Source organism: Mycteria americana, chromosome Z, assembly GCF_035582795.1.
Source record: "Mycteria americana isolate JAX WOST 10 ecotype Jacksonville Zoo and Gardens chromosome Z, USCA_MyAme_1.0, whole genome shotgun sequence".
Taxonomy (NCBI): Eukaryota; Metazoa; Chordata; class Aves; order Ciconiiformes; family Ciconiidae; genus Mycteria; species Mycteria americana.
The window spans coordinates 2,223,236-2,251,056 of NC_134396.1; the positions used below are offsets into that span (position 1 = coordinate 2,223,236).

Genomic DNA, 27,821 nt, shown 5'->3' on the forward strand with positions numbered 1-27,821 from the left:
CGCCGTACCCACCCGTGACCGCCGCGCAGCACGGCCCCCTCCGCCCCACTCCCACTCGCAGCCCAGCACATGGCGTCTCCTCCGCCCCGCGGCCCCCCCGCCAGACGCCACGGGGCCGGGCCTCGCCGGAGGGCAGATACGGGCCTGTCCCGCGGGGTCCGACGCCACACGACGGCCGCTCGCCCACGCACCTCGCTAGCGGCGGGGCGGGGACCGCTGCCGCTTTAAGCGCGCCGGTAGGGGCGGGGCTTGCCGTGCGGCGGGGCGTGGCGCGGCGCGCTGAGGTCAGCGGCGAGCGGGCGCCGTCACAAAAGGAAGTGGCGGCGGCGGCGGCGGCGGCCGTCAGCGCGCGGAGGGGCGGGGGCCCGCGGGGCAGCGCGGCGGCGGCAGCGGGAGAGGCAGCGGCGGAGGCAGCGGCAGCGCGGGGCGGCGGCGGGGGCCGCGCCGCGCCATGGCCCAGCAGCAGATGAGCAGCTCGCAGAAGGCGCTGATGCTGGAGCTGAAGTCGCTGCAGGAGGAGCCGGTGGAGGGCTTCCGCATCACCCTGGTCGACGAGTCCGACCTCTACAACTGGGAGGTGGCGATCTTCGGGCCCCCCAACACCCTCTACGAGGGCGGGTACTTCAAGGTAGGGCCTTCTCCCCGCCCCGCCGAGGGACCGGGCCTCCCGCCGCCGCGGTGGTCCCACAGAGCTGCCGCTGGGGCCTGCACGCTTCCCCCCCACCCCCCGCCTGCCGGGCCTCTTTGTCGGGCTCGGAGGGGCCCCGGTGGGGCGGCGGGCCCGCGGCCGCTGTCAGCCCCTCCGTCCCCCGCGGGAGGGGGTCGGGGCCTGCGGGAGCAGGGAGGGCAGGAGGCTCGGCGCCCGTAGGTGGTGCCCCGCCAGCTGCCCTTCCCCTCCCGCTGCCCGGCGGCGGGGGGGACGGGGATGGTCTCAGGGCGGGCTGGCTGGGGCCTGCGGGACCCCTCCTCCCCTCGCCCTCGGGATGCGCTCTGGGGCGAGGGGGCCGCGCCACAGCCGTCTCTACTCTGTTATTTTCCTGTTTTAGCTCCAAAGAAAGGCAGGTACCTCATGGCAGGTTGCGGATTCTTCCCTTCCACCCCAAGCTGTCCACTTGGCTCGGGTCTGTGTATATTTATTTCAAAGTGAGGGGCTTCCCAACCATCCCTCGACCGCCTCACTCGTCGTGCAGGAGCATCCCGTGTAGGATGACTAACGCAAGATAAAGGCTGTGTTTTCCTCAGAACTTCATGGGCTTCAGGACTGTTTTTCATGATTTTTTTTTTTTCCCCCTTGTTTCCTTTTTCTTCCTCCCCAAACTTTTAGAGGGTAGCCTTCAAAGAGCTACAGCAACACTTAATTGGTGAAGGTAGATAAATGCTTTCAATTCCTCTCTCAACCTTCCTGTTAATCCAAAAAAACTTTTGTGGTTGTTATTTCCTCTCTTATAAATACTGTAAGCAAGAAATCTGGCACTGCTGTCTCAGAAAGGAACTGAAGGGAGCAGACTTAAATTCTCAAAACAACTGGAGGAGGAGGAGGGATTGCACACTTTTCTTACAAGGAGCAATTAAAAAACCTTGGTGCCTGCAGAAGATACGTTGCATTGGGCATACCCCTTTGCACTTTATGTCCACTTGGTCTCTGGCAAAATGGTGTCCCCTTCAGCTTGCTTCTCCCAGGAGTTACCGTTTTAGTAGTGGCTCCTGTGTCTCCCGTTTCATGCCCTCTGGCTTCTGTCAAACTGAAAAAATTTTTGGATGATCTCCTTGCTTGGCTAACATGCATCGTTGGTGCCTCTTGGCCACTCTGGGTCAAGGTTTAAGAGCTTTGTTCCACAAAACCAAAATAACCTGTAGCTTGAGGAATAGCAGATTTGAGTCACGTTCAGTTTGGCCTCATTGTTTTGAAGGAAGGGAAGGCTTTGGCACAAGGCTTGCCTTTTGTAATGAGTTGGCCAGCTTACTCATGTAGGTGTGATAGGTATATTCTTAGACTCACCTCCATTATTACTTATTCAGGAAGTCACTCTAGTCTTGGGTTGGTAACTGGGTCATTTTTACATTGGAATGGTTTGGTGACCTCTTCCTCCACTTACATTACTCATCCATTTTTTCAAAGAAATCACAATGGGCCAAAGTATTTTTGCTTGGTTGGGGAGCTCTCTGGACTGTATGTTTGTAATTGTTCCTGGAAAGAAGCTGAAGCAGCCTGTGAAATAATCCGGAGATGTGCATTAACAAGTGTAGATTTAGGCAAGGTTGCCAGCTGCCTTACCTCAGTATTATGAATGTGATATCTTTTTTGGTATTTGATGTCCTTGAACTGTTGTGCCTTTCTTCTAAATTCTTCTGAATGGTCCTGTGATACTTATTTTGAGAGTGGGAGACTAGGGTTTCGTGATGGGTTCCCTCTACAACATCTAGGGTTCTTGAACCCTCTACAGACTAGGGTTCCCTCTACAACAGAGGGATTCCCAAGCTGCATGGCTGAAGTCTGCTATGTGTCATTTCTGTCTCATCTTTCCTCCATGAGGACCTGTGCATGGTGTTTTTTTATTTTGATAGCGTTTGGTTTTTGGTTATGCATCCTAAATTCTCAGCCACTGGAAAAAGTGGTCTTAGATCCTCATTCTGTCCCTAGGGAGAAGGAGTCCTCTTGTCCTGAGAAGGGATGTTCTTGGTTTTCTTTGTATTAGGCCTTCAGGCAAACCTTTAGATGTGTTAGCCTTGGCTTACTGAATTGTTTAGAGATAAGATTAATACTCTAAACTTTATTTGGTGGGGTGCCTTCTGTGTTATATTCATAGTATATGCAAGGTGAGCACTAGTTCAGATCAGAATCAGATTTATTTTTCAGGTTTCTTGGCTTGATGAAATATCTAGCTTCATCTTGTTTTGTATTTTTAGTTTCCTAAGATTAGGTAAGCAGGTTTAGAAATAACTAATTACAGGATGTAACTTTTTTAAACTTTGTGGTGATGAGAGTTTGGGAATTTTCTTCCCCTTGAGGTGTGGTTTGCGAGTAGGAACTGGTGGGAAAGTACAAAGGCTTCTAGTTAAGCTCAAGTATAAATATTTTGAGGAAAACCTGTGTTTAATGTGACCTTAATAAAGAAAGTGTTAGTGATGGTTGATTGGGAATACAAACGCTTGATTTGTGCTCGTGGAGCTCTTGGAGCTGGTAACATCAGCTTTTGGCACTTTGTTTATTCTTGGAGAAATATGACCTTTCTCTCTGGGCTGTTGAACTAGCTGAATAAACTGAAATGAGGAAAGTGCTCTCTTTGCACCTCCTTGACAGGAGCTACTGCTGTTAAAAGCTGGTTCAACATTTCAACAGGTTCTGGTTTCAGTTGCTAATCCTGTAACTCTAGCATTTGATAAATTGAAGCAGAAAACATGTTGCCCTGAATGTTTGTTTAAATGGTAGATTATCAATACCTTAATGCTGGCTGTAATAAAATCAGAGACTTTTTAAAAATTAAAGCACAACATCTAAGCATATTTTATCAACTAATATAGTATGCTCAGATCTGCTGCAGTACTTCATAGTTTAGGACCTCCCAGCTAGGTGGGAAGGGCAGCAGCCTTCAGAAGCAACCACTTTGTGAAGAGCAGCTTGTATCAGCAAGGGATAGGAGCAGTCCTGAACCACAAGCCCCTGCTATACAATCAGCTGAAGGTGCACATCTACAGTAGAGGTTATATCAACCTTTGCCTTATTTAGTGACTTTACATCACTATGCAGTATGACCGGGAATAATGTTTTGGGCAACCCTTTGCTTCAGTTCCCGATTACCACCAAGGTTGAAGAGGAAGGAGTTGAGAGGTAAAGACTTGAGAGGTAACCATTGCATGGAATAGCTCATTCCTTGCTGGCAAGGCAAAAGTAGCTCAGGGTCAGTGATGCTAAGTCCTCCAGTGGTAAGAGCAAATGTCTGTCCCTCAGCTGCTGTCAGCAAGAAATTGCCAGTTTGACTGAAGTTTCTGACAGAATCAGTTGTGTTGGCCTACAGTATTTGACTGCAGTAGGTGAACTTGATTTTTGGTCCCTGGCTCATTCAGAGTTTAAGGGTGAAAGGTGGGTAGACCTTGTGTGTCTAAGATGTTGATTTGCTCACAGCTGATTTCTGAGTGACAAAGGGAAGATTTTTCTCAGAATGAAATGCTTCATGTCCAGGTTATAAATAGTGCCAGTTGCTTCTTTCTTAGGTCAGCTGGGAAGGACATGGCGTGATAAGACAGGTTTTTAGATCAGACTCCAGTGGGCTATGTGGTAGTCCTGAATTGCTCTGGAAATGATGGGAATGTGTTTTTCTGGTTTTGCAGGCAGTGCCTGAGCAGTAGAGAACCAGATTGTGCTGTAGTCTGCAGAACTACGTGTGAGCAGTTCATCGATGCCACCTTTATGCCATAGGCATCTTCTGTTCAGCTGAGAGGGTTCTTTGCTACATGGCGGGAGAACTTCTTCACCTTTAATTTTGGCAGCTGATACTTAAATGGGGACCACCACAACAAAGGTTATTAAGCTGTAATCTGCTGACGATGGGTGCTAGTTGGGACAGATTTCAATGGCTGAGGGTTGTGCATGGTGAAACTTTCACCATCTCAGTTGACTGTTGATTAGTCTCTGTCTGCCTTGAAATCCAGTGTCTTACTTTGATACTTGGGCCTTCAGAGCCTGGAGGTTGATAAACTTCTCTCCAATGGTTTGATTAAGTGATGTTTTCGGGATACTTGCAGAACTATTAGAAAACGTTTCCTGATGGCTTACTCAAAGCTCTGCGTGTTTCGTGCAATTGCACCTTAGCGTCACAGCTTTTGATTGTTTTTAAAAAAGGAAATTATTCTCATTTTTATAGTTGAATAGTATTCTTGTGCTGGGAGCCAACCTTTCAGGGAAGGTGCAAGTGAGAAATTATACAAACAGAAACTTCATTATTAAACACATAGTGCTTCCCAGAAGCATGGTTTGACCAAGTATGCTGTGTCAAGGAGCATGTTTAATGTAGAGCAAGAGTCAATATTAAAAGCTCCTTCAGAGGTGATTTAGGCTGGGTAGATGAAAATGAATACACCTAACATGAAAGGAAGCAAGAAAAATTAACTGCATTGTTAGAGTTGCTATTGGATAAGTTCTTAAGGCAATTTATTTCATAAGGTATTTTTGTTACTTGAAGGAGCAAGTCTTGACACATAAGTTGGAGGGGGGAAAAAAATCCAAGCATTATGATTAGTTTTTGCAAGTAATTTGGGGGCTAAATACTTGTCAAGGCATTGTTTTCCTTGCTTTTTGTAACTCATTAATCGTGTGCTGTTTAGAGTTCTGTATTGTTGGATGTCAGCTTCTTCCAAGTGATTTGTTTTGATTTCAAAGCAATTTGCAATATGTGGGAATAATTGTTTTTCAGAGCAGGAAATTGTTACGGAACTTACGGATAACTGATGGTAAGAATGAGCGCCATGTTGAAAAGTTTGGTATTGTAGGCTACTTCCCAGAAAGCTTAAAATTAAGCAAATAGAAGTTTCTTAAGCACTTAGAATTATGTAACTGGTAGAACATTTAACTCCACAAAAATATTCCTTGGTGCCAAGGAAAAAATGTGTGGTACTCTCAGCACAAAAGCTGCCTTCTGCAGGCCTCTGCGTTGCAAGGTGCTACACAGCTTCTCTCTGTGTACTTATCTTCTGTTTTTGTTGCCTTTAGGTATCATTGATGCTAATAAGCAGAGGTTTGCAGCAAAGGGATATGGAACTGCAGATGTATAGAGCCTGGAGTTGCTTGCTCCAGGTCTGAAGAGCTCCTGTTCAGAGCAGGCTATTTCCAAAGCGAAAGAGCTGCTGAGCTGTCTGCACACAGGGAGGCAAGAAACTTCTTTTGATGCTGGTTCACTGATCATAAGCACAGTTATGAACTCTAGCTCTTGGGCCTGAGGAATACCTGATTGACCCTCACCCTGCTGTTGCATATAGTTTTTTGGCTGGCTACCTCTGTGGGCCCCACAGAACCCCCCCAGACAACTTGCCCAGCCAGTAGCCTGTTCTGGACAGCAGTCCATCCTCAGGAGGAAAGGGGCAAGGTAATGATGGTATCCAGCTCCCAGACCTTTCCCTTAGGGCTCCTCTGATCCAGGTAGGGTTATTGTGTACGTTAAGAAGCACAGATAGTGATTTACAGTTCTGACACTGCCTGAAAATACAACATCATGTGCAGTTAGGTCCTGTTGTATGGCAAGAGGAGAGCTGTAGCACAGCCCACCTCTGCCATTAGAATGAAAATGGAAAGCTTTCCGTTTGGAAAGATTGAGCACTGTTGGTTTGCATAGTTTTTCCAGTGTTTGGCTCTATTTCCATGAGTTTGCACAGAATGATCCTTGGATAAGGTAAAATACAACATGAATTTTTTCTTGGATAACAATGCAAAGAACTGTGCTTCTTGAAATTTCTTGCCCATGTGTTCGAGAGATAGTAAATAAAACCATGTAGATAGCTTTAGATCTGGTTCATATTATAGGAATTAGTGGAAGTTTTTTACTCTATAGTGTTAGAAGGGTGTTCTTTTTAAATTTTTTTGTGTAAATCCTTAAGATCTCCAGTATTGCAGTGATATTATGCCAGTGTCTGAGTGTGGGATCACATCTGTAACTTCTGAGAAGTTCGAACACGGTTTTACCTTGCTGTTTCTGAAGTCATGCTTACACTGCCTTTACACAATGATATACTCACACTGGGTATCTTCTCTTTAATAGCACTTTAGGTCTAATGCATGGTGGTTATTTTGCATCTAAGAGGGTAGGAAATGCCAGAAAAAATGCTTACAGAACCTTAACTCTGATGTGTGACATGCAGTTTGGCTGTGTAGTTTATGGCCATCATCAGGTGTTCATAGTAATGAATAGTATGGGCTAAACAGTGGAGATTTTATGTTGAACTTAAGTGTAACTGAGTTCAAGTTAGAAATGTAGCAGAGTTACAAATGGACTGCAGCGTGGATGGACTAGAGGTTACATGACTCATAGTATAGCAGGTCCTCTTATAGTTTGGGCTGTGTGTAATCAGACATGTGAATACACATGCGCACGTGCACAAAATTAGCTTGCTATTTCCAGAGTGCTACTTCATTGTTAAAACCTTAGTGTTTTATCCAGCATTATGAGTTAGAGGAATTGCAGTTAATCCTCCTAAGCTTTTGTGGTAGTGACTTCCTGAGAATGTCTCATCTCACCAGGCTAGTTTAATAGTAATAACTTTGGCATTGTGTACCCACCCCTGAAGCACTGGTAGCCAAGGTGAGCCAAACTGATTGATTGCCTGTCTCCACATTTTCTGAAATATTTAAAATGCATAAATATTTGCCCAAAGTGGGCTACCAATAGGAGAAAAATGATAAAGCTTCTGAATTGGGGTACATGTAGGGTATTTTGGAATCTTACTTGACTTGAAGAAATATGACCGTAAGACTTCTTGGATGTTTGTTTTTTTTTAATTGAGGCTGTCACCTGGAGAACAAGGGGAATGTAAAAGGGCTGTCTTAAGTGGGTGACACTTTCAGGTATCATAGTATTTGTGATTAACAAAGAGAAGGCTGCCTGGCAGGCAGGCTCTGTCTTGCTCCTTAAAGTTTTAGTACTAAAAGCATGACACAATGTGTTCCCATTGGTCTGTTTTGTTGTCTTAAAATTATATGAGTAATTTAGAAATTCAGGTAAAGGGCTTTTGCTTGGTGAAACTTAAGTTGATAGCAGTAGAGACATGTTTGCAATAGCTATGTGACTCTTCCCCAAGTTAAGGTATGTATCCTAGTTAAAGTATTTAAAACATATGTTTTAATGTTCATTGTAGCAAAATATTTGAAGGCGTTAAGATGCAAAACCCTTTGCCAGAGTATTGGAACAGTGTAAGGACCAGTGTTTAGCCAGTTGTGCCATTTCTTGTGTGGCAGACACTTGTCCATTGTGCAAAAATTCTTGTTTTTAAATTAATCCTTATACATCTCTGCAGCTAGAAACCTTTTGCTATTAGACCTTGGCAAAGGCTGAAATAATACTCTCTTGCAGCACCCTCTTTGGCCTTATCAAAACAAAAGCCATGCAATGGAGTAGCTTTGACTTATAGTACATTCTGTGAAGATGCATTTGTTCTTGCATAAAGTCTGCTCGTATAAGCCTCTAATTCATGGATGTAAACTACGCTAGTGTGTAAGCTAGAATAACTGTGTCTAAAAGCACTCACCTTTATTAAAGGAATGGGCTTCTTACAATGTATTGAAGAAAACTGAATTTCATCTCAGTGTTCCTGATTACTTCTCTTGCAGAATAGTAACCATACCCACACTTAGTAGCTGAATACCTTTCAGTGGTGCATTAAGCAGTATAACTTGAGAGGCTAATGTCTCTTCTGTACCTTTTAAGTGTCTTGTAGCTATTATCTAAATCCCTTCTAATTTGTCATTTACGTGGTAACAAGATACCCATACCCAAATGTTTCAGATGAAGGTGCGTGGCACTTTTCTGTTAAGGTGGAAAGAAAAGGCCTTGTCTGTTCTTAGTGATATTGCCAGTTCAGTGGGATCTCTGCCTAACCTGATTTTTTTTTTTGTTGCGGCCATGTTACTCAATGTTAAGCAAAAAAGGCATTGAGGCTCAACTCTTGTTAAAAACTTAGTGTTCAAATTCAGTGGATGATGGTAATGTTTCTTCTCTTGTATAATTCTGTAAGTGTCAAGTGGCTGTTTCTTCAGACAACCACAGTCATGTTTAAACAATTGTCTATAGAGGACCTGTTGTCACTTCTTTTTTTGAAAGAACTTCTAATGAAACTAGGTAGGCATTTTATATTGCTGTGTGATCTCCATTGGAGCATATAGAAATTAAAGTTTTGAGACCAACATATGGAATGATTTCCATTTCTCAGTGTCTGCCAGAAACCTGAAAGCTTATGTGCTTCAAAATTTGACTAATATGATTTCTGTGAAATTGAACTGATTTTTTTTTCCTGCTGGTAGCAGTCTTTCATTTGTGTGGAAGATGCTTGGCTGCCTTTGGCCTGAAATACAGCAATAGCAGCACTACTGAAGGAAGCTGGGTAGGTGGGGTAGACTTCACTGAGGCTGTGAACATTTGGGCTTTTACATTTTTGGAATGGCTGAATTATTTTTGAAAATTTGTTAATACTGAAGTTTTTGTCCCTTGGAGGTTTATGGGCAGACTCATCAGCAGCTAAAGACCAGCCTTGGCAGGTCATTGTGGCATATCACTCTGGAGATCTATTTTAAATGGCAATAGTAGCCAAGTTTATGGTCTTGAACCTGTATCATCCATGGCTATTCTCCAGCTGGAAAGATATAGTTGTATTGGCTGCTACTAATGGGGTAAGAAGGCTGCTGGTCTTGGCCACTTTCTTCTGGATGTTATGGAATACGCCTGGCTTCTAGTACTCTGATTTCACTGGTTTGAAGCAGCCTGCTTAATGGTCGACTTGAACAAATAACTGTTAGTTTTCATCCAATTTTCAGACTTATCCCATACCTACTAAGTATTTAGTTGTTCACTTAGGTTCGTATCTCTGGTGGGAGTGATATGCTTATGTTTGGGCTTTTCAACCAGGGACCATATTTTGCCTGCAAGGGACAATTAAGTAGCATACTGGCAATCAACAAAAGCTGTGAAAAGCCCTGCTGTTAATGGTAATGTCCATGGAGACCACAGCTAGGCTGGCTGCTGTAGGTATGTGCTGCCTACCTCAGCCAGGGAGCTGCCTCCTGGGAGTTGTAGGCTTGTTGTTAAGTGGTGGATCATGTCAGGTTGGGGTAAGGCTTGTGAGTAACAATCCCAAAGCGTGGCATTGCCTGTTCCCAGGCCTCATGGAAGTGCAATGAAATGTCACATTGGAGTATCTTCAGCAATCTTCAGCATGTGCACCATACTTGAGATCTTGCCTGCAGTCCAGGTAGGTAATGCCACTGAGGGGTCAGCTCTGTGCAGTAGCAGAGGCATGGAGGAAGGCTCTAGTATGCTTACCCACAAAAGACCTGTCATCGTGATGCTACCAGGCCTCTTCATCTGTCTTGGAGTCTCTGGGAATCCAAACCCATCTTGGGTGTCTCACTCTTCCTTCATCTCTTTTTTTCCCATACTGAACGGACTGTACTTTGGGGCATGACTGAGGGCTGATATAAGGTTACCATATATGACCTGATTAGAGCTCCTGGTGTCTCAGCCTTGTTCTGTTTCATCTTCCTCTCTGCAGCTATCATCTTTGCTGAGCATGTGGATGACTTTCACCTATTTCCAAGAGAACAGTGAAGTATTTTTGACCTGCTTGCTCCTAACTAACACTTCTAAGATGGCTAGTTTCTGCTATTAAAACAAAAGTAAGCTTGCTGGTGATGCTAGGGAGAGCCTGTGAGTTATACTTCAGCAAATCTAGCAAAGCTCTGGATGGAGGTTAGTGGATAGAAAGAAACTCTTGAGGTGTTGGAAGTTTTGTATCTTAACTCTTGTATGTACCAGTTTATTTGGGATCTCCTAGCTGTTTTGTTCAGCGTGCATTTGTTCATAGCTGGGGGTACAAGTTTTGGGCTTTTTCTTCCCTTCTCTTGTTAAGTATAGAGTAGTGACTTTCTACTCTAGAAAGACAAATAGATACAGTATGTTTCCTGGAACAAGCTCTGTATAAATAGTGGTTTTTGCATTGTTGTCATCTAAACTCTATTCTAAATCTCTTTCTAGTGAAAAAAAATTACTATGAAGGAGATGTTTTATGGTAGATGAACATAATGACAGCACTGGGAAAGAGATTCCTTGTTCTCAGAAGGGACTTCAGTTTTGTTAGACTACTTTTATGTGATACATAACTTGTGCAACTGTAATGCAGAAAAACTGAGGATGACAAAATTTAGTCTGTGCCTAAAGTCTACTATTAACACTTGGTTGGCATGTTGAATTTGGATCTTAATTTGCACATTAACTAGATGATGTCAACTTGAAATAAGAGGGTTATGGGAGATCAGCTTCTTCCAAGAAAGGTTTGTGTCTGTTGCTAGATGCTCATATGGTGAACCAAATATGGTCTTCTGCTAGATAGCAGCCAACAAGCTTTCTTCGGTACGTGTTTAGTTGAGCTTTGTTTGGTAAAGCTATTAAATATTGCTGTGTCACATTTACTCTGAATGTGAATTGCTACGATCTGATGTTAGACTGGGTGAAAGGAATGCACAATCCAGAATTCATCATCTGTTAGGTCCTTTGTGTGGGTGAAGCATGGCACTTGTCGAGAATAGTCTGCAGATGCTACACAAACAGGATGAGAGAGCTGATGCGATGCATTGTTCTAGATCTGTTGGTGACTTTAAGAGGTGCTCATCTGAAGGACACAGGGCTAGGATTGGAAGAGTCATGTAGAAGTATGGGGGCTTTGTACAGCTTTGAATGTAAGGTAGGCCAAAATGTTCTTTGACAACAGTGAGAGGCAGTATAATTTAGTGAAGAGGATAGGGACTAAAAGTCTTATCTGTAATGTGTTCGTATTCATGATCCTGGATAAATTAACATTTTTATATAAAATGGGTATATCTTATAATAGCATAGTTGACTAAATCTGTAGGTAGAAAGCATTTTGCTTTTTATAAATAGCACATGGGAAAGCTTTCTTCCAAAACAAATTCAACTTGTATGTTTACAAGTATGGTATTTAAATTTGGAATAGCTGAAGAAATTGTCAAGTGAATAGCTTTCAGGCTGCTTAAGCACAAAAGCAAAAAGATTTTTGGAATAAGTTCTTCTGCTTATTCCTGGTTTTTAAAAATAAAAACCTGAGCAGCTTCCTGAAGTGCCCCAGCACAGATCCTGATGTACTGACAAGCCACACTCCTCTGCACAGACTTTGTCCGTGAGGCAGCTGCAGCAGTTCTCTAAGAGCAAAAAATAAAGCTGGGGTTGTGTAACTTAACCTGGGGGAGGAGAGGGACATTCCTGGTGTTGAAGAGAAGGACACCAAGTCAAGGCCTGGGTATGTAGGCTTGCTGGGGGAGACGTATGCTATGCAGGCTTCACAAATGTTTCTCGGAAAGGCTGTATCGGGGAGAATCTGGGTAAACCTCCTTGTTGGAGGAGGCAAAGCTATGCCTTGACTGCCTCACTGTGTGAAATGTCAGAGGGATCTGCACTGATTTCAGAGCTACCCAGCTTTTTTACCTCCCACCTCTGGGATTTCTTTCTTGTACTGTCTTAATTGCTCCAGCTCCTGTGCTCTTCTACTACAGCCACCCCAGGTCTTCTCTCCTGTGCTTTGAAGATTAGGTTCAAAATAAAGCCTCTCAGCATAGCAAAACTGGCATGCGGGATTTGATGTCAAGTGTGGAAGTGTGAAATGGCTTGCAGCTCCATAGCACAGCCAGAGAAACAGTCTGGTGTGGCCCTTTGTGGAGCCGGCGCATTTGCAGGGCAAGATTTGGTTCTAGTAAGTTAAGATGAGGTTTAAAGTATGTTACTGACATGGCTCCGGGTTCTGTTGTGCTTGTCACCTGAAGTGCAATTACCCAGGCTATGCCACAACACTGAGCTTAAAACACATGGGCAGAAAGCCAAATTCTACACTTAGCAAGCACTTTAAATAGAAAAGTACAGCACAACTGACCTGCAGGTACCTTTCCTTTTTTAAGGAAATCTGTTGTTTCTAACTGCCAGAGGCTTCTTTGCTTTAATTATAAATTCATTGATAAATGCTGTTGTATAATGCTTATTTGCTGAATAATGTTTGGTCACAGCTTAATGCAATTGCCATGTAGAGTTTGAGTTTCAGGCAGAACGTAAAGTCTTCTCTGGCTCTAGTTTTGTTAACCTTGTATTAATAGTTACGGTGAAAGGAATATTTGGGACTTTCTCCAGTGACAGTGTGTCAACCATGGCAAACCACCAAGGTTCGCAGTACTGAACCATTGAGATCACTTTATAGTGTTTAAGTATGTCTGCATTGCAGTAATGGCACATTCAACCTGTCTCAAGCACAGTAGTGGTCTGGTAGCAACAGCATGATATTTAACACCAGTTGTGAATTGACCCAGCTTACGAGTTGGTTTTGCAGCCCATTCTTAATCCCACGTTGCCATGGTTAGACTGCTACCAGTATCCGTGCTAATGGATGCAAAGCTAGTACAGTCGCAGCTGTAAATCTGTGTGTAAGTCACAGCAGCGAGGGCCATGAAGACATAAGCTTGGGAAGCTGCTCTCATATGGTTTCATATGCTGACAGTACAAAGACACTGGGAGCTTTGTTGGTGGTAGGACTTAACCAAACCTGGCTTAACTGTTTCTGTTGGCTTATCTGATATTTTATAAGATGTAAATTCTGATCAAAGCTCTTGTTGTGATTGAAGTTGTGATGCCTTCTTTGTTGGGTCTAACAGATGGACTGGGGGAAGGGGAGTGCCATGCAGGGTCTTATTTCCCTACTTTTACTATTATGAAACTCCTAGAAACTGTATTATATCTTTTGAGGACTTAGCTGCTTGCAGAGCTCAGCTGAATCAGCCACCAGGTTTCGTGGCTGCCCTGGCAGGAGAGTCGGACAGCTTAAGCCTCACTTAGTTAAAACATGCATATAGCTATGGGGATTACCTGTTTACTAATTTCTTTGTGGAAGTTCTGTGGTATCTTTTTTAAAAAAAGACACCTATATGGGCATGGATTTCAAGGCCTAGCTGAGTTTAAGTATTATAAGAAATACTGAGTCACTCTCTGCTTCTCTTGGTAACAGAAAATAAAATAGAAGGAGACTTCCATGAATTGTTGAAAGTGACAGCATAGGTGTGCATAAACCTGGTTTGGATGTATACCTCTGATCACATCTTCCCCTTCATCACCTCAGTGCCTTGGAATTTAAGCTGACTTCTTCCAGCTTTATGGGAAGCCTCACTTCTGAGGGTATAATTAAAACAAATCTGTTCCTATGAAAGGAACTTGAGATTCTTAGGACAGAAGATCTCAAAGGCTACTAAAAGTTAAAAAAAAAAAAAAGCCAGATTTCAAAACGACTATTTCTGGCAGCTGATTTCCTAGAAGTCATGGTGAACTGAAGGGAAGCCCAAGATAGATGAGCTGAGGTGCTGGTGTTGATGAAGCGGTTGTCTTGGCAACTGCAGTCACTTAAATATCTCTAGGAAAGTAGCTAGCAAATGTTAAGATTGAGAAATGGTGATGGGTTGACAGAAGAACCAGGAGCAATAAGCAGCTTGAGGTTTATACAGGGAATTGATTTGACTGCAATAGGAAGTTGCTGTTTTCAGTGCTGGGGTTCTTGAGTGATGCAACCCTGATGGTTCTTCTCTTGTAATGACAGTGTGTCTGGCTGCCCTCTTGCTGCACGAAGCAAGATTCTTGGGGAGAAATGCTAACCTCCCAGGGTATATTAATTCCCAAAATAGCGGCAGATGAATGTGGTGTGAATTCAGGTACTACTGGAGCGCTTCACTTCGCAGCCCCAGTATTTGATGGAATCGTCCAAATATTGCTGCAAACCCCAGTGCAAAGTAGACCCTGCATGCAAGCAGGTATAAATACAAGAATTGTATTCTATGTCAGAGCTAAACTGCAGAAGCTGCAACTGTGTCAGGGATTGTTTTAGGCCCTTGTAGTGTTTATCGTGGTGAGAAATTGAGACATCTTACCATGTGTGTTTTGCTAATCATGATTGCACATGCTGTTTTGTGGTTCTGTAGATAAAACTAGGAAGTTTTAATCTTTTCCTTTCCTTATGGAGCACTTAATTCTCTTTCACGTTGGCACAAAAAACAAGCCCTAGAGAAAGCTAGAGAAAGCCTGACTGAATAAAATGAGCAGAGTTTGAGCCAATTGTTTCCTGCTGCCACAAGCATATTTGTAACTGCCAACTATGACAGGTATTTCTACAGGCACTGAATCTTAAGCAGAACACCGGGTGCTCAGAGAAGTTACAGAAAACAAAGTGTACACTTTCTACCTCTCAGCTGGTTTCTGAGCTTCTCTTTGTGTAGCAACTTACGAAAAGTCATGGTCAAAAGCTTCGTTCAGATGTAAGTGGAAACTCATAAGCTACTTCTTGCTCCAAAGGGCAGTAAGTGGTGAAAACTGGTGGTAGGATCAATTTCCTATCACATTTTTTCCTTTTTTTCCTAGGAAAAATCCTACCCTACAGATATAGGAACAGTTGCTGTATATTTTTTTTCTTTTTACCTGCATGTTTACCAGTAGAGCCAGGTAGCTTTTAGTGGTCAGGATGCTAGGCAGATCTGATGTTTCTGTGAGACAGATCCAGTTTGGTGCACTGGCTGTCTCATTCAAAGCTTCAATCATTTGACTGGCTATTTCTGCTTAGCCACATTTTTTAGCACAGGCAGGATCTTTTCTAACTTTCTCTGCTAGTGATGTAAGCTAGTGTTACAATTAATAGTTGATTGGACTTCTGAATCCTTGCCAAATTAGAGGGAAGTTTTCCTTGGTGAGTGACATCAGCTTCTGCAGTACTGAAATGTTAAAGTAAAAAATTGCAGTCCCTGGTGTAATGCAGATACCGATGGTAGGTTTTCTATTCATGAGTAGCTTTTGCTGAAGGAGCAATGGCAAAAATACCTGTTTAGGTTTTTCCCCCTTTCTGGCTTACAAGCTTTTAACCTGTCTCACATCTCCCTCTGACCCTTCCAAGGTGTTCTTACACTGAAAGTGCTAATCTCGGATACAGGACTTCAGACTTCTTAAGCCTTCTGAAACTTCATCCGACACTGATCAACAGATTAAGGTTCACAGATCACCTCTGGAAGTAGAGTGGTACATTTTCCAAATATTTCCTATCATGGGCAAAGAATATTAATTAAAGTGCGGGAGTATGGGATGAAACCTGCATCACCTGATGTAAACTCCCTCAATTCTGTATTTACAGTGGGCTGCTCTGCTGTTTGGATCTGCTATTCTTTTTTAACTGTCTACTTTCACTATTTTAACAGCTAAAGGTTCCAAAAAGGCCTGGTACAATCAAAACCACCCTCTTGTCAAAATGAAGCTTGATATAGGGAGCTTTATAAACTAGGCACATGAGTAGTCTGGGTTTTCTGAAGAAAGCATATGGTAGCTGACACTTCAGCTGGAGATGACTTGGTAATTATAGCTCCTTTGTCAGAATCCCTCTGCCATTTCATGGGGCTAATGGCAAATTAAGCTGCTTTTTGTAGATGCAAGGAAGGCAGGCGGCTAAAAATATTCTGTTTCTGCACATCTTATTCTATCAGGCTTGCACTGGGCCAAAAGCTTGGAGTCCAAGGTATAGGGTCAAAGTGGTTAAAGTCTTCTAAAATGAGTGAGTAATTCTACCACTGGTGACAAGCTGCCTTCTGAATGGAGAAGGATATTGATTCTCTGGTTGAACTGTTGTAGGACAGGACAAGGCAAGCCTGTTAGAGACCTTTTTTTTTTTTCCTCTAGCTTCAGGTAGTAGCTGGTTACTGAAATCAGCGGAGAATTGCTTACTTAGGTGTTTCATTGTGATGGTCTGGGTATTTTGTTGTGATGATCTGGCTTTGAGGGTGAGTCACATCACCTTCTGTGACTTAAATGTCTCAATTCTAGTTTAATGTATTGCAAGCATTTGTGAATAGAAATCAGCTAAAGCTTGGTCTGAGTTGCTTTTATTCCAAGATAAATGTAATATACAGTTGAACAAGCTCACTAGAGAAGCTTGAACCTGAGCAAGTGAAATCTAGTTTGATTTTGGTTTTTGTAGGCAGATCCTTGGTGTGATTTAGCTAACAGTTGCTCAAACAATGGGCATAGTTTCTACTGCTCTATGCTAAGCAAAACAATCAGAAAGAACAATTTATCTATGATATAGTGGCTGACTCATGCCACAAGGCTTGGTATTCCTTTAATCCTTTTATAAACTCTTTTATCCTAGCTAATGTAATTGTGGATGTTCTTATTACCCATATAATGCCTAATCCCTTTTGAATTCTGCTAAACTGTTGGCTTTAATGTTGCTTAGCAATAATTAGCAAAATACAGGTGGTTTGTGTATTGTTTAACTCTTGCTCAAACCTTTAAAATTTTGCTTGTGCTGACCTCTTAATGCTTTTATGTTGGTAATACTTCCACTACTGAATGGTGAATGGGAACTCATTCAGATGGATACCCGCATCAGCCTGCTTGCCAGCCTTGATCTTGGATCTTTTCTGAAGCTTGTCTTCAAAGCTCTTGAGTTGTGTTCCCACTTGACGTGGCAGGCTTTTAAGAGTGCTTGATAGCCTCCTTCCCAAAGTACAATGTATTTTGTAGGAAGCTCCACATTCACAGAGAAAACAGAGCATCTGCATCCCTTTTTATGCAAATTTGAGTTGCATTGCTGGATGCCATTCTGCTACTTTCATTTTAACCGTGCTCTTCTTACACATGGCTGTGTTAGAGGAATGGTAGTTGGTGTTCATACATCTTGGATGTCTGATCTGGAGGTTGTTTAGCTTTGCTAGGATACTGGAGAGGCCTTCACTTTGTGATTTTTGATTCCTTGGTTCTTCCTTTCTCAGATACATTTGTTCTAGTCAAGTTTGGTTGTTCAAGGTCAAAGTTCTTAAAGTTAAGGGATAATACAGGCCTCTTAAATAATCCCTGCTATGCTTTTGTTGCAGTATTTTTATCCCACACAGTCTTGCCTTGTAACTCTCTAGAATCACAAGTTCTAGAGCAATCTGTGGTAAGTAGGGTAAAGAACTAAAATTGCGCAGAGGTGCCTGAAGTGTCAACAACTCGAGTACAGAAGACTGATGTTAAGGGCCACCCCACTTATTTTAAGTGCCCAGCTTTGAGATGAGAGTTGGAGGGGTTCTGCTATCTCTTGTCCAGGGACAGCTGTGCCTTTCTCAGGGATTTGGCTTGTGCAAGAAACTTAATATGTGGCTCTCAGCCAAAAGTACTGGCCAGTCTTGGGTTATTGCTTGGAGGTGGATTCAGTTCCCTCTTCATCTTGAAGACACTAAGCCCGTACCTGCTGGTTTTGTTGGGGTAATGTACTCATCAGGCTGTGAGTTTGTACTGAGGAATCCTTCCTTCCCCTTGTTGAAACTTTTGCCTCCTGGGCTCTTGGCTGCGGGGTGGGGTAGGTCTGAAACCCAGCCAGCAGTGAGGGAACATGCCTCTGGTAGCCTAAGGTGCTCAGCTGGAAGGAGGGATTGCTCCTGTTTATCAGCTCACTTTCCAGTGTGAAATATTTATAATCCTGACAGCTTTTTTCCAAGCTCTGAGCAGTCAGGCTCCTTTTGTTTTCTGGCTTGGGCTTTTGCATTCCTGTCTGGGCAGTGGCCTGATGCCAAGGGGAAGGCTGAAGAGAGCTGTGCTTAATGCCCTTTAGGGTAGGGCATCCACCCAGAAGGTGGAGGATGCAAGTTAAAAGTGCCTTTGGGCCAAATGCCCCAGTGCCAGCTGACTGAATCAGGTGTCCCAATTTAGCTTTTTTTCAGGAAAATAGGACAATCATCTGAACCAAATGTGTGGTAAAAGTGGTCATGTACAGGATTTCAGGCTCTGAGTCAGCCTCATACGCATACCTGCATGTAACCTTGAGTTCAGTGTTAAATTCCCAGTGTTCAGGACATGTCAGTGCATTTCCTTCCTTGTCAATTCTGTTGAGCAGGTCACCAAGCACTACTGAGAAGGAACATATGGAGAATCCCAGGTTTAGACCTGGAGTTTCCCAGGGTGGGTCCCTAGTCAGCACTGGCTTCTGAGATGCACTTTGCAAGCACCAGGCTTGTCATGCTCACCCATGCAATGCTTATCCTGTCACTCCTGTTCTAGCAGTGTCCAGAAAATCAAAGCATAAGCTACTTGTAAGCAGCTGTTAACTGATCTCCTCTGGAGAGTGCAGGATAGTTTTTACCCGGTTAAATGTCTGTTCTTATTTTTTTGGAGGACACCACTGTTATATATGGGGTAAGAAGGTAGCCATAACCAGTTCCTGTTCTGTGCTCAGTGCCTAGTCATGTATTTATGGGAGAAAATCCTTCAGTGTAACAAGAAGATGACTTTAAAATCCATCCTTATAAACACTTTGTCATTGGCTGACTTTTTTTTGCATATTCTTAGGTTTTTCTGGTGAAATTTTCTCATTAGTTTGCTGTAGTCAGTTGTCTCTTGGGTGAAGCTGTGATGTTAAAGACATTTCACATTGGAAGCAACTTTAATGTCCTATGATAACATGTACAAGAATGTCAGATCAGTCAGTGTTTAATTTGCAAATTAAAAATCTTGCTGTTGTGGCTTTTTGTGTTAAACTACTCAACTGTGAGGATAATGAACTAGTGATGCAGACTTCCGTGATCATTAATCTGATATTGCACTAGCTGTGTTTAAAGCTAATTGTTCACAGTAAAAAAGCAAATGAGTTATGTGCTACCTTAGATATAATTAGATATGCTGCCTTGTATGTTTATTTTGGAGACTAGAGCAGAAGCATAAAGAACCCCTACGATAGGCTGCAATGCCCAGTGCAGAAGCAATTGCACAATGAATGTGAGCTCTGCAGCACATACGGCTTAGTGCATAGTATGGGTTACCCTGCTTTGGATTTGCTGAGAAAACTTAGGTTTTTTCCCTGCTGATAGGAGAATGACAGCATTTTAATCCTGATGGTTGCAGCCAGTAAAATGGCCCTATGTGAAACAAAGTCTAGTGACCACAGACATAGTACCCTGAAAGGTTGGGCAGCATTGCAGCAAACACGAAGGAGCTTGTGCTGTGTATGTCATTGCTTGGATACTCCTGAGGTCACTTCCCCAGCATCTGACTCCTCGATTTTCCTTCTGAGGAAGATTGGAACTGTTGAGCTTGAAATGCTGTCCCTCTTGCTGTTAATATGGGCTGTAAACAGCCACTGTGTTCAACCTTTGTGTCTCTGCAGGCTTTCTGTCTTGAAAAGATGATATGATTTCACTGAGCAAACACTAAACAATAGTTAATTATGTAGATGTCTTCCAGATATTTGTTTTGAAATACTTTGAAGCCATAAAATATACTGGATCTGCAGGAAAGCTGCCAATATATTTGCTTCTAGCATGAGAGCTGTCTTGCCAGCAGGAGAAAGTACTTTTTCCTACAAAGCCCAAATTGACTCAGAGGGCTTTGGTTGGTTTTTTGGTGTGGTTTTTTTAAAAGCACCTGGAACTGACTTCGTAGGTAGTGGTCCAGTGTTAGTTTCAGCATCTGATTAATCTTTTTCTGCTTTCATACATTGATACTTACTTTGAATGATGGCCTGTTGGGAAGAGGCTAACTGAAAATACTGCAGAGTAACTTGAGCAGCAAACAATCTGGTACTCAAATGAGGCTAATATCTGCATAATGAGAGTAAAGGAGCATATTTTGAAACTTGTCTCCTTTTGCAGGAGCCAGTCAGTGCTGTTGGCACATTTTAGGGGTGAGATGTGTTAGTGCTTGTGTAATGTCCAGTACAATGAGGCTGTGACTTGCTAGGTGCTTGCAGACCTGCAAAGTTAACCCAGCCCACGGATGCAATAAGGGGTTTGTGGCTACTAATGAGCTGCAAAAATGATGGTTACTGTACAGCTTGTGGTATGCAAATATAAGTAAATTAGAGCTCTCTTGAAAGCCCAGCATACTCTGAAGGGTGGTGACAGGTGATTTTTCTGCTCTAACTAGGCTGTGTAAGAGATGGCTTCTGGTGAGTGCTTGCTTCTTCCACTCTCCCAGAAGTTAAACATGGGATGTTAATGATATGCTCCGTAGAGGTACCTGTGCTGCTGAAGCCGTAATTTTAAAATCCACATTGTAAATCAGGTGATCACTAAGTCTGGTCAGAAATTGCTGGTTTGGCTATCTTTACCACAAAAAAGCGCAAGTAGGTACACTAATTTAACTTGCTTAGATTACTTATGCCTGCTGCCATACCCCTGTGCTACACCTGCCAACATATTGCTGAGGTATTAGGATGGAAAAAGAAGGAAAATCCTGGCTATGTTTTTTCTTCCCAGAATAGAAAAGTACTGATAGAGTATATGTATGCATGCAAGTATGCTGTTTTCAGATTATCAATAGATTATTAGCACTTAAAAGCACAATTGACAGTATACAAAATTGTCCTGTCATGAGTTTTCTACTAGGAAAGGTACCAGGTGTTTGTGCAGGATTTCAGTAGGAGGCAAAGGCTCCTGGTTGGGATTTTTCCTTACATGTGCAATCCCACACTTGCTGAAAGAACCAAGTGGCTGCTTGGTCTCTTAGTGTGTCCTGCCTACACTGTTGACACTTCACTCCAGAAATCAAGGTCTAAGTGGTCACTTCTTCCAAAATAAACCATTTAAGTTAAAAATGAGGGACTTTCTGGCTAGTTTGATACCTGGTTGCACAAATGGTGGTGCTGTTATCCCACAGGTGTGAGGTTGTTTACCGGGCGTGCGAGATGCCACTGTACACACAGGGCAGAGGTATTTTATTTCATGTCTGCGCAGAGATGGGTTCTACATGGTAGCTCCACAAAGGTAGCAAAAGTTCGGTCATTCAGGTACAGTATTTATACAGTTATGCATATGCATAAGTAATAACACAAAGCAGTTTTCTATTGGTCTACATTTCTCTTATTTCAACTTAAAGCTACAGTGCTACTTTAATATTCTGCACACGCTCAAAGGTGAGGGGTCTCTGCTTGGCCAGGGTCTCCAGCTCGAGGGGTGTGACTTTTAGTATGGACAGTTCATATGAGGGTGCTTCTTATCACACTTCTACTAATTGTTACAGATGGTTCCCAAAACATCTTAGCATACATATTTCTCCAGTGTGTGCTTTTCTCCTAAGGACAGTAATTCTTGTTCAGAGATTCCACTTTCCAGCCTGAATCCCCCTTCTCAGCTTTATGTAAGCCCTGGCCTTCCACCAGCTCCTGTTAGACTACAGTGCCAGCTATGGTGCCAGGAGGGGTGGGAGGAGGAACCTCTGCTGTGACTTTTGCTGCTTTGTTCTTTACTTCTTGCTTAGGGCTTACAGTGTTTGGAAGCTAAGGTATTTCTTAAGCTATAATACTGAGGATTTATCAGCCCCATAGTTGAGTGTACACATAGGAAACAACAGTTTATGCACTTCTAGTTTTGGGGGGGTTCAGATGCTCGTGACAATTAATGCTGCCCACACTGTCATTATTCATCTGGTTCTTAATAATCTGTTTGACATAGTAATTCTGATTGCTGCTTGTTCTAGCGTGACAGCACATTCACTGTGGTGCTTGATTGGGACCCTGAGCTGTCCTGCTCGGTGTCCAACTGGTTAGCTGCTCTTATGGTACCTGCTAGTCCTCGCTTTTTTTGAAGGCTATAAATCTAAAAAAGCTCTCAGACCATTTTGGTATTGAGCTTCCAGTGCTTTGCTGTTTCCCTTAGCAGCTGGTACACTGCAGCTGTTTGTGCACAAGAAGAACTGTACACGCGAGCATTGTAATAGCTGCCACTTCAGGTGTCTGTAGTGGTGGAGAGAAGGCATGTCAGTAGTGAGCAAGCTTGATACTGAGAAGATACATGATGTTCTTCAAAGATAGCTGGGGATGGGGGGCATCTTCGTTAATGGGAAAAATATAGACAAAAGTTCAGGTTTCTAGAGATATTTTGAACTTAGTTCAGTAGAAGTTTATCAGATAGTGGTATGGAGACTTTCTCTCATAATTTCTTCTGGACAGCTGTAACAAAATTTACAAGGATGCTGCTTTTTCTTTGCAATACCTTCTTGGAATTGAAAAATCTCTCTTCAACTGAGAAGTCCCAGCCACATCTTTAATCACCTTTTAAAACCAGTTTCCATCTGTGTTCACCATCCAGTACCCCTTGAGCTTCCTCAGTGCTGTAATGAGTTCAGTGTAACATTTTCTGTTACTTTAAAATGCCTCCTTGCTGTTGACAGCCTCTTCATGCTACAGCATAGTGAAGCTGACTGCATGGAAAATCAGCTTGAAAGAATCTCCAAGGCTGGTTTTGGCACTTCCAAACAGTTGATATTTGAATCAAACTGTCATACTTTAATTTGTTGTCCTTCCCAGTACTGATTTATGCACTAAATTACAATTGCTTATGTCTGCTCAAGTCCAATGTTTTGTCCCAGATATTGCCTGGTATGTTTTAATAAAAAACTTAAGGCAGCTAAACTTGCATTGTGTATTTTGGTGGGGAGGAACAGTGCAACCAAATAAAGGCTTTAAATATGGTTTGGTCATCCCTTGTAAATGATTATAGGCATTTGTGTGAACAACTACTTTCAGCATCTCATCACGTACTGCTAATGTGCAGAGTGGCAGCCAGTCCCCCAAGGATGGACAGCGGAGGCTCACCTGGGGTCTCTGCAGGGCATTTTGATTGAGAATGCCCAGTGCAACTTGGTGCTCCTGATCTTTCATGTTAGCAGGAACATAATTCACTGAATTTCTCAGTTAATCTTGTAAATCTTAATTTCCCCCACAGCCTTTTTTATTATGCATTATAACAGTTTGCTAAGTACCACTTGAACTGTGTAGCACATTGAAAACTAATATTGGACTAAATATGGCTTTGTGAAAGCATCCTCTGAGAAGAATCCAGGAGTCTAAATGCTGACTTCTGGAGTGTGGGTAGTTGGTTTGTTTTATTCTCTGCCTCTTTCCTGTACACACAGATACATGCTTCAAGGCTATGAAGGGGCAGACTAAAATGGCACATATAGTGCCTGAAATAAATGTGGATTTTAGACTGTTCTAGGCTATTTAGACTATTCTAGAAGCTAATGACCTAATAGTTCAGTTGGAGACCAGGACTGTTAGGACACTGAAGTTACAAACTAAATACAAGTAGAAAACATTCCAGCTGATGCTTTTTGCTTACATTTTGGAGAAGGGATAAATGTGTTTAATGAAGTTAAGGAAGTTTTCTTGAGTTAGATGACGAGGGGGTTGCTGGGGTTGGTTCCAAGGAAGGGAACCAAGGGGCCAGCTAGCTTGTGATACCCTGGCATCACACTGTAGTCTAACAGTGTAGTCTAACAGGAGCTGGTGGAAGGCCAGGGCTTACATAAAGCTGAGAAGGGGGATTCAGGCTGGAAAGTGGAATCTCTGAACAAGAATTACTGTCCTTGGGAGAGAAACACATGCTGGAGAAATATGTATGCTAACTAAGATGTTTTGGGAACCATCTGTAACAACTAGTAGAAGTGTGATAAGAAGCACCCTCATATGAACTGTCCATACTAAAAGTCACACCCCTTGAGCTGGAGACCCTGGCCAAGCAGAGACCCCTCACCTTTGAGCGTGTACAGAATATTAAAGTAGCACTGTAGCTTTAAGTTGAAATAAGAGAAATGTAGACCAATAGAAAACTGCTTTGTGTAATCACTTATGCATATGCATAACTAGACTGTATAAATACTGTACCTGCATGTCCGAGTTTTCTTGAGCTACCATGTAGCACCCATCTCTGCGCAGACATGAAATAAAATACCTCTGCCCTGTGTGTACAGTGGTGTCTCGCACACCTGGTAAACGACCTCACACTTGTGGGATAACAGCATGCTCCCTTACCTCGTTAGGCAACTCTGTGCAAGTGAGCTAGCTTTTATACTGATGTCTGCAAATCTCATGTAGTAAGTGTCTGATGACCTAGCCGAAAGATTTCTGACATGGGAGTGCCCTGACTCCCCAGACATACCATGCTTTTGCACATGCAGTTCATGCTCCAGATTCTGTAGAGGAGCTGCTGCTCTGCTTTATAAACACTACTTAGCAGTTGTAGAAATGCTGGTTATTAGAGCTGGATTGCAGAGATTTTTGCCATAGTACACAACTTGAACCAAGCAGCTGCAGCTGGTTTCCTGGGATACCAGAGCAGAAACTACGAACGGATTAGGTGATGTTCCCTTTTCACTCTTGGACTCATTAACTAGGTCGTCAGTGTTGTCTAATCAACTTACATTGCAGGTTGGTTTGAAGTGTGCAATCTTTGGAAAGGATTAGCAAAATCGATACGATATAATTTATTTTGTAGCACATGAAGTTGAAGACTGGTGGTGCAGTCAATGGCAGGCATCTTTATCATTTGCTCTGCTTTCTATGGTAGCTGCAGGTAATCTACTTGTGTAGCTCTCAAGTATCCTGTTAGGAAGGATTCCTGACAGTGCTGTATATTAGTGTAAATGTTGTCTGTCTTAAAATGAGACATGGGATAACTTGGCAGGCACTCTGATTTTTGTTTGATACTCAGATGAGTTGTGTGCTGTCTTACTTTAATACTGACACTGAAATTTAGCAAGTTTTGACCTGAGCACTTCAAATGTTGGGAACATCAAAAGGTCCCTTGAAGAAAGTGATCTTTTTTTTTTAGAGCTTCTGTTTCCAAATAATACTGAACAGTAACCTTCAGAACAAAACTTGCATACTTTCTGTAACAGGAATTTCTAGGAAATCTCTTGCCATTTGTGCTGGTAATTTGGGGGTGGGGGGGGACGACTCTTCCAAACTTCAAAGCATAGCATGCTAGTTTGGAACCATATTGAATGTTGTGAATTGCAAACTGTTTGAGAGCCAGATCCTTACCCTACTGCTAAAACCTAGTTTGGTTTGAATGCATATATTTAATGTTGGTGGTATTGATAATGGACTAAAGTTAATACACTTTAAAGTCCTTCAGCTGCAGTGTGGCTGAGAGATGAGACTGAACATCAGGAAACCTGTAGCTGAAGGTACCCTGTTAGGGAGAGGGAAATCCTTGTTGAGAAACGGTTTTTCACTTCCTCTGATTTTAAATCTGACTTGACACAAAACCATATATAATTGATGTTGTAGATACTGTATGTGGATTCTGCTGCTTCCTGGGATGGTAATGGCTTTGATTTCCCCTCCTAAATTCACATGACAGCGGTAAGTGAGCTGTCTTGCTCTCCAGCAGGTTTCAGAAAGCACCAACTTCTGCGACCTAATTGATGCCAAAGGTGGTAATTCAGCTTTCTAAAAAGCTCTGAAGGCAGTCTATTAAGAGTGGGTATTCATGCCTGTACTAATAGGTGGGTGCAAAGTGGGAGTTAAAAGGGATTCTCTTATCTTTGTGTGATTGCTTAGCTATTGCTATGCAGGGGAGGAGAGCTCCTCTGTTAGTGCAAAGCATCTTTAGTAAGGAGATGTTCATATTAAAATATAAGCATTGTGTCTGGGTGTGTTCAGCTGCACTAAAGTGTTTTAAAAATGGAAAATTGCAGTTTTATTTTTGTACTCCAAGAAATTTGCCTGTTTATGAAAGCAATGTGAGGATTTTCTTTAAAATTAACAAGTTCAAGATGGTAGTGCTTGTGTGAATATTAAAATGAATGCTAGTGATGTTACTTGTCCATGGGTTTGGTGCACAGGCAAAGATGCTGTGTTAACATGTGCCATTTTGTTGAACCACTTTGTCCTTTAAGGTCTGAGTATTGTTGAGTTCGAGGTGTTTGGCATTAAAAAAAAAGCAAGCTTGTTGGCCTTAAGGTTCGAGTAGCATGGTGTAAACTTCTGCTTCCAGTGGGACAGTTAAAGGCTAAGTAGTTTTGGACATACTGCAGGATATTCTGTATTGCACCAGCACTAACAATGTTGGATAAAATCAGTATAATGCTGAGCAGGCATGAATAGTTTTAAGGGTCAGATATGCAGAGGTCTTTAGAGACAGTTGTGCTGCTTGGTTGAGCTCTTCACATGCCTGATGCAGAAAATGAGCGTGGTGGCATGGCCAAGGTCACTGGCTGTCGATCCTTCTGTGCAATGGGTGTGTAAGTGTATTTTTTGCACTGATCACCCAAAATCCTGCCTTGGTGTACTTTATAGGTATTGATGAGGCTGTTCCTAAGAAGTGTATAATCTTTGTTTCACAGGGCCAGTTCAGGGTTGGAGGGACGTGGAGGCAAATTGTACTGATCTAGGAAATGCATAACCCTTTTGGTACAGCAAGGGAGGCTCTTGGATCTGACACTCAACTTCCCAGACTGCCTTCAGTACCAGTGAAGGTTACTGCTGTTGCAGTCTCTGATGGAGACCGTTTTGCTCAGCTGAAAATGCTTTTCCTTGGAGGCTATGAAAACCGGGACAAGGTGGGGTAGGAGGGACTGAGGAGTGGTTCTAGTGGATAATGCTGAATGTCCAGGAATGGGAACAAAGGGAACTTTGTGTTTAGGTTTTTTTCCCTGGGAAAGTGCTTGGAATCGGTTCCTGCAGTTGTCCCCCATGCCACCACCCTTGTATTGCAGGTACTTCTTCCATGTGTTACTTGAAACTCTTTGCAATATGACAGGGTGCATAACCTGAGATGGTTTGTATGAGCCGTTATGTTCCATTATTGCCCCTTGTATGGCTAGATACTTTTAAAACTGAAAAAGTATATATAGCATAAGGCTTTTCTTAAACTAAAATTTCCACCATGTAGCTGCTCCTGTACAAAAACACAACTGAGACAACCAGAATAAAGCAGCTAGAGGAAAGCCATTCATTCCTGTTGGTCACGTTGCAGAGGTCTCCCATCCCAGTCAGTCCTGTGATCTCCTCCAAAATCTGCCCAGACATACAGAGCTCTTAAATGCATGTCGTTGCATGCTTGCTCCACAGTAGCATCTGAAGAACTCTGGTTTGGTTTTTTGTTTTTTTAGGAAATGAATTCCATGCAGAAATATAAGTGGAAGCAGGTAAATGTATAGCTTTATAGGCTAAATAGGGGGGCAAGAAATTGTATGTGACTTCCAGTCAATTTGCAGTATAATTTTCATCCAGAGATCTAACACAGCAGCATGGTTTATTATATTTATTTACAATTTAATTAATATATG

General features: G+C 42.6%; 1 protein-coding gene across 2 annotated transcripts in view; it reads left to right on the plus strand.

Moving 5' to 3' along the window:
• Positions 1 to 364: 364 nt before the first annotated feature.
• UBE2R2 (ubiquitin conjugating enzyme E2 R2) overlaps positions 365 to 27,821 on the plus strand; it is a 262,560-nt gene continuing 235,103 nt past the window's right edge. For both annotated transcript variants that reach the window (XR_012778945.1, XM_075526582.1), the window contains exon 1: positions 365 to 628. Coding sequence is in view for 1 of the 2 variants with exons in the window: in XM_075526582.1 (XP_075382697.1) it covers positions 452 to 628 (177 nt within the window). In the remaining variant the exon portion in view is untranslated. The remainder of the gene's footprint in view (positions 629 to 27,821) is intronic.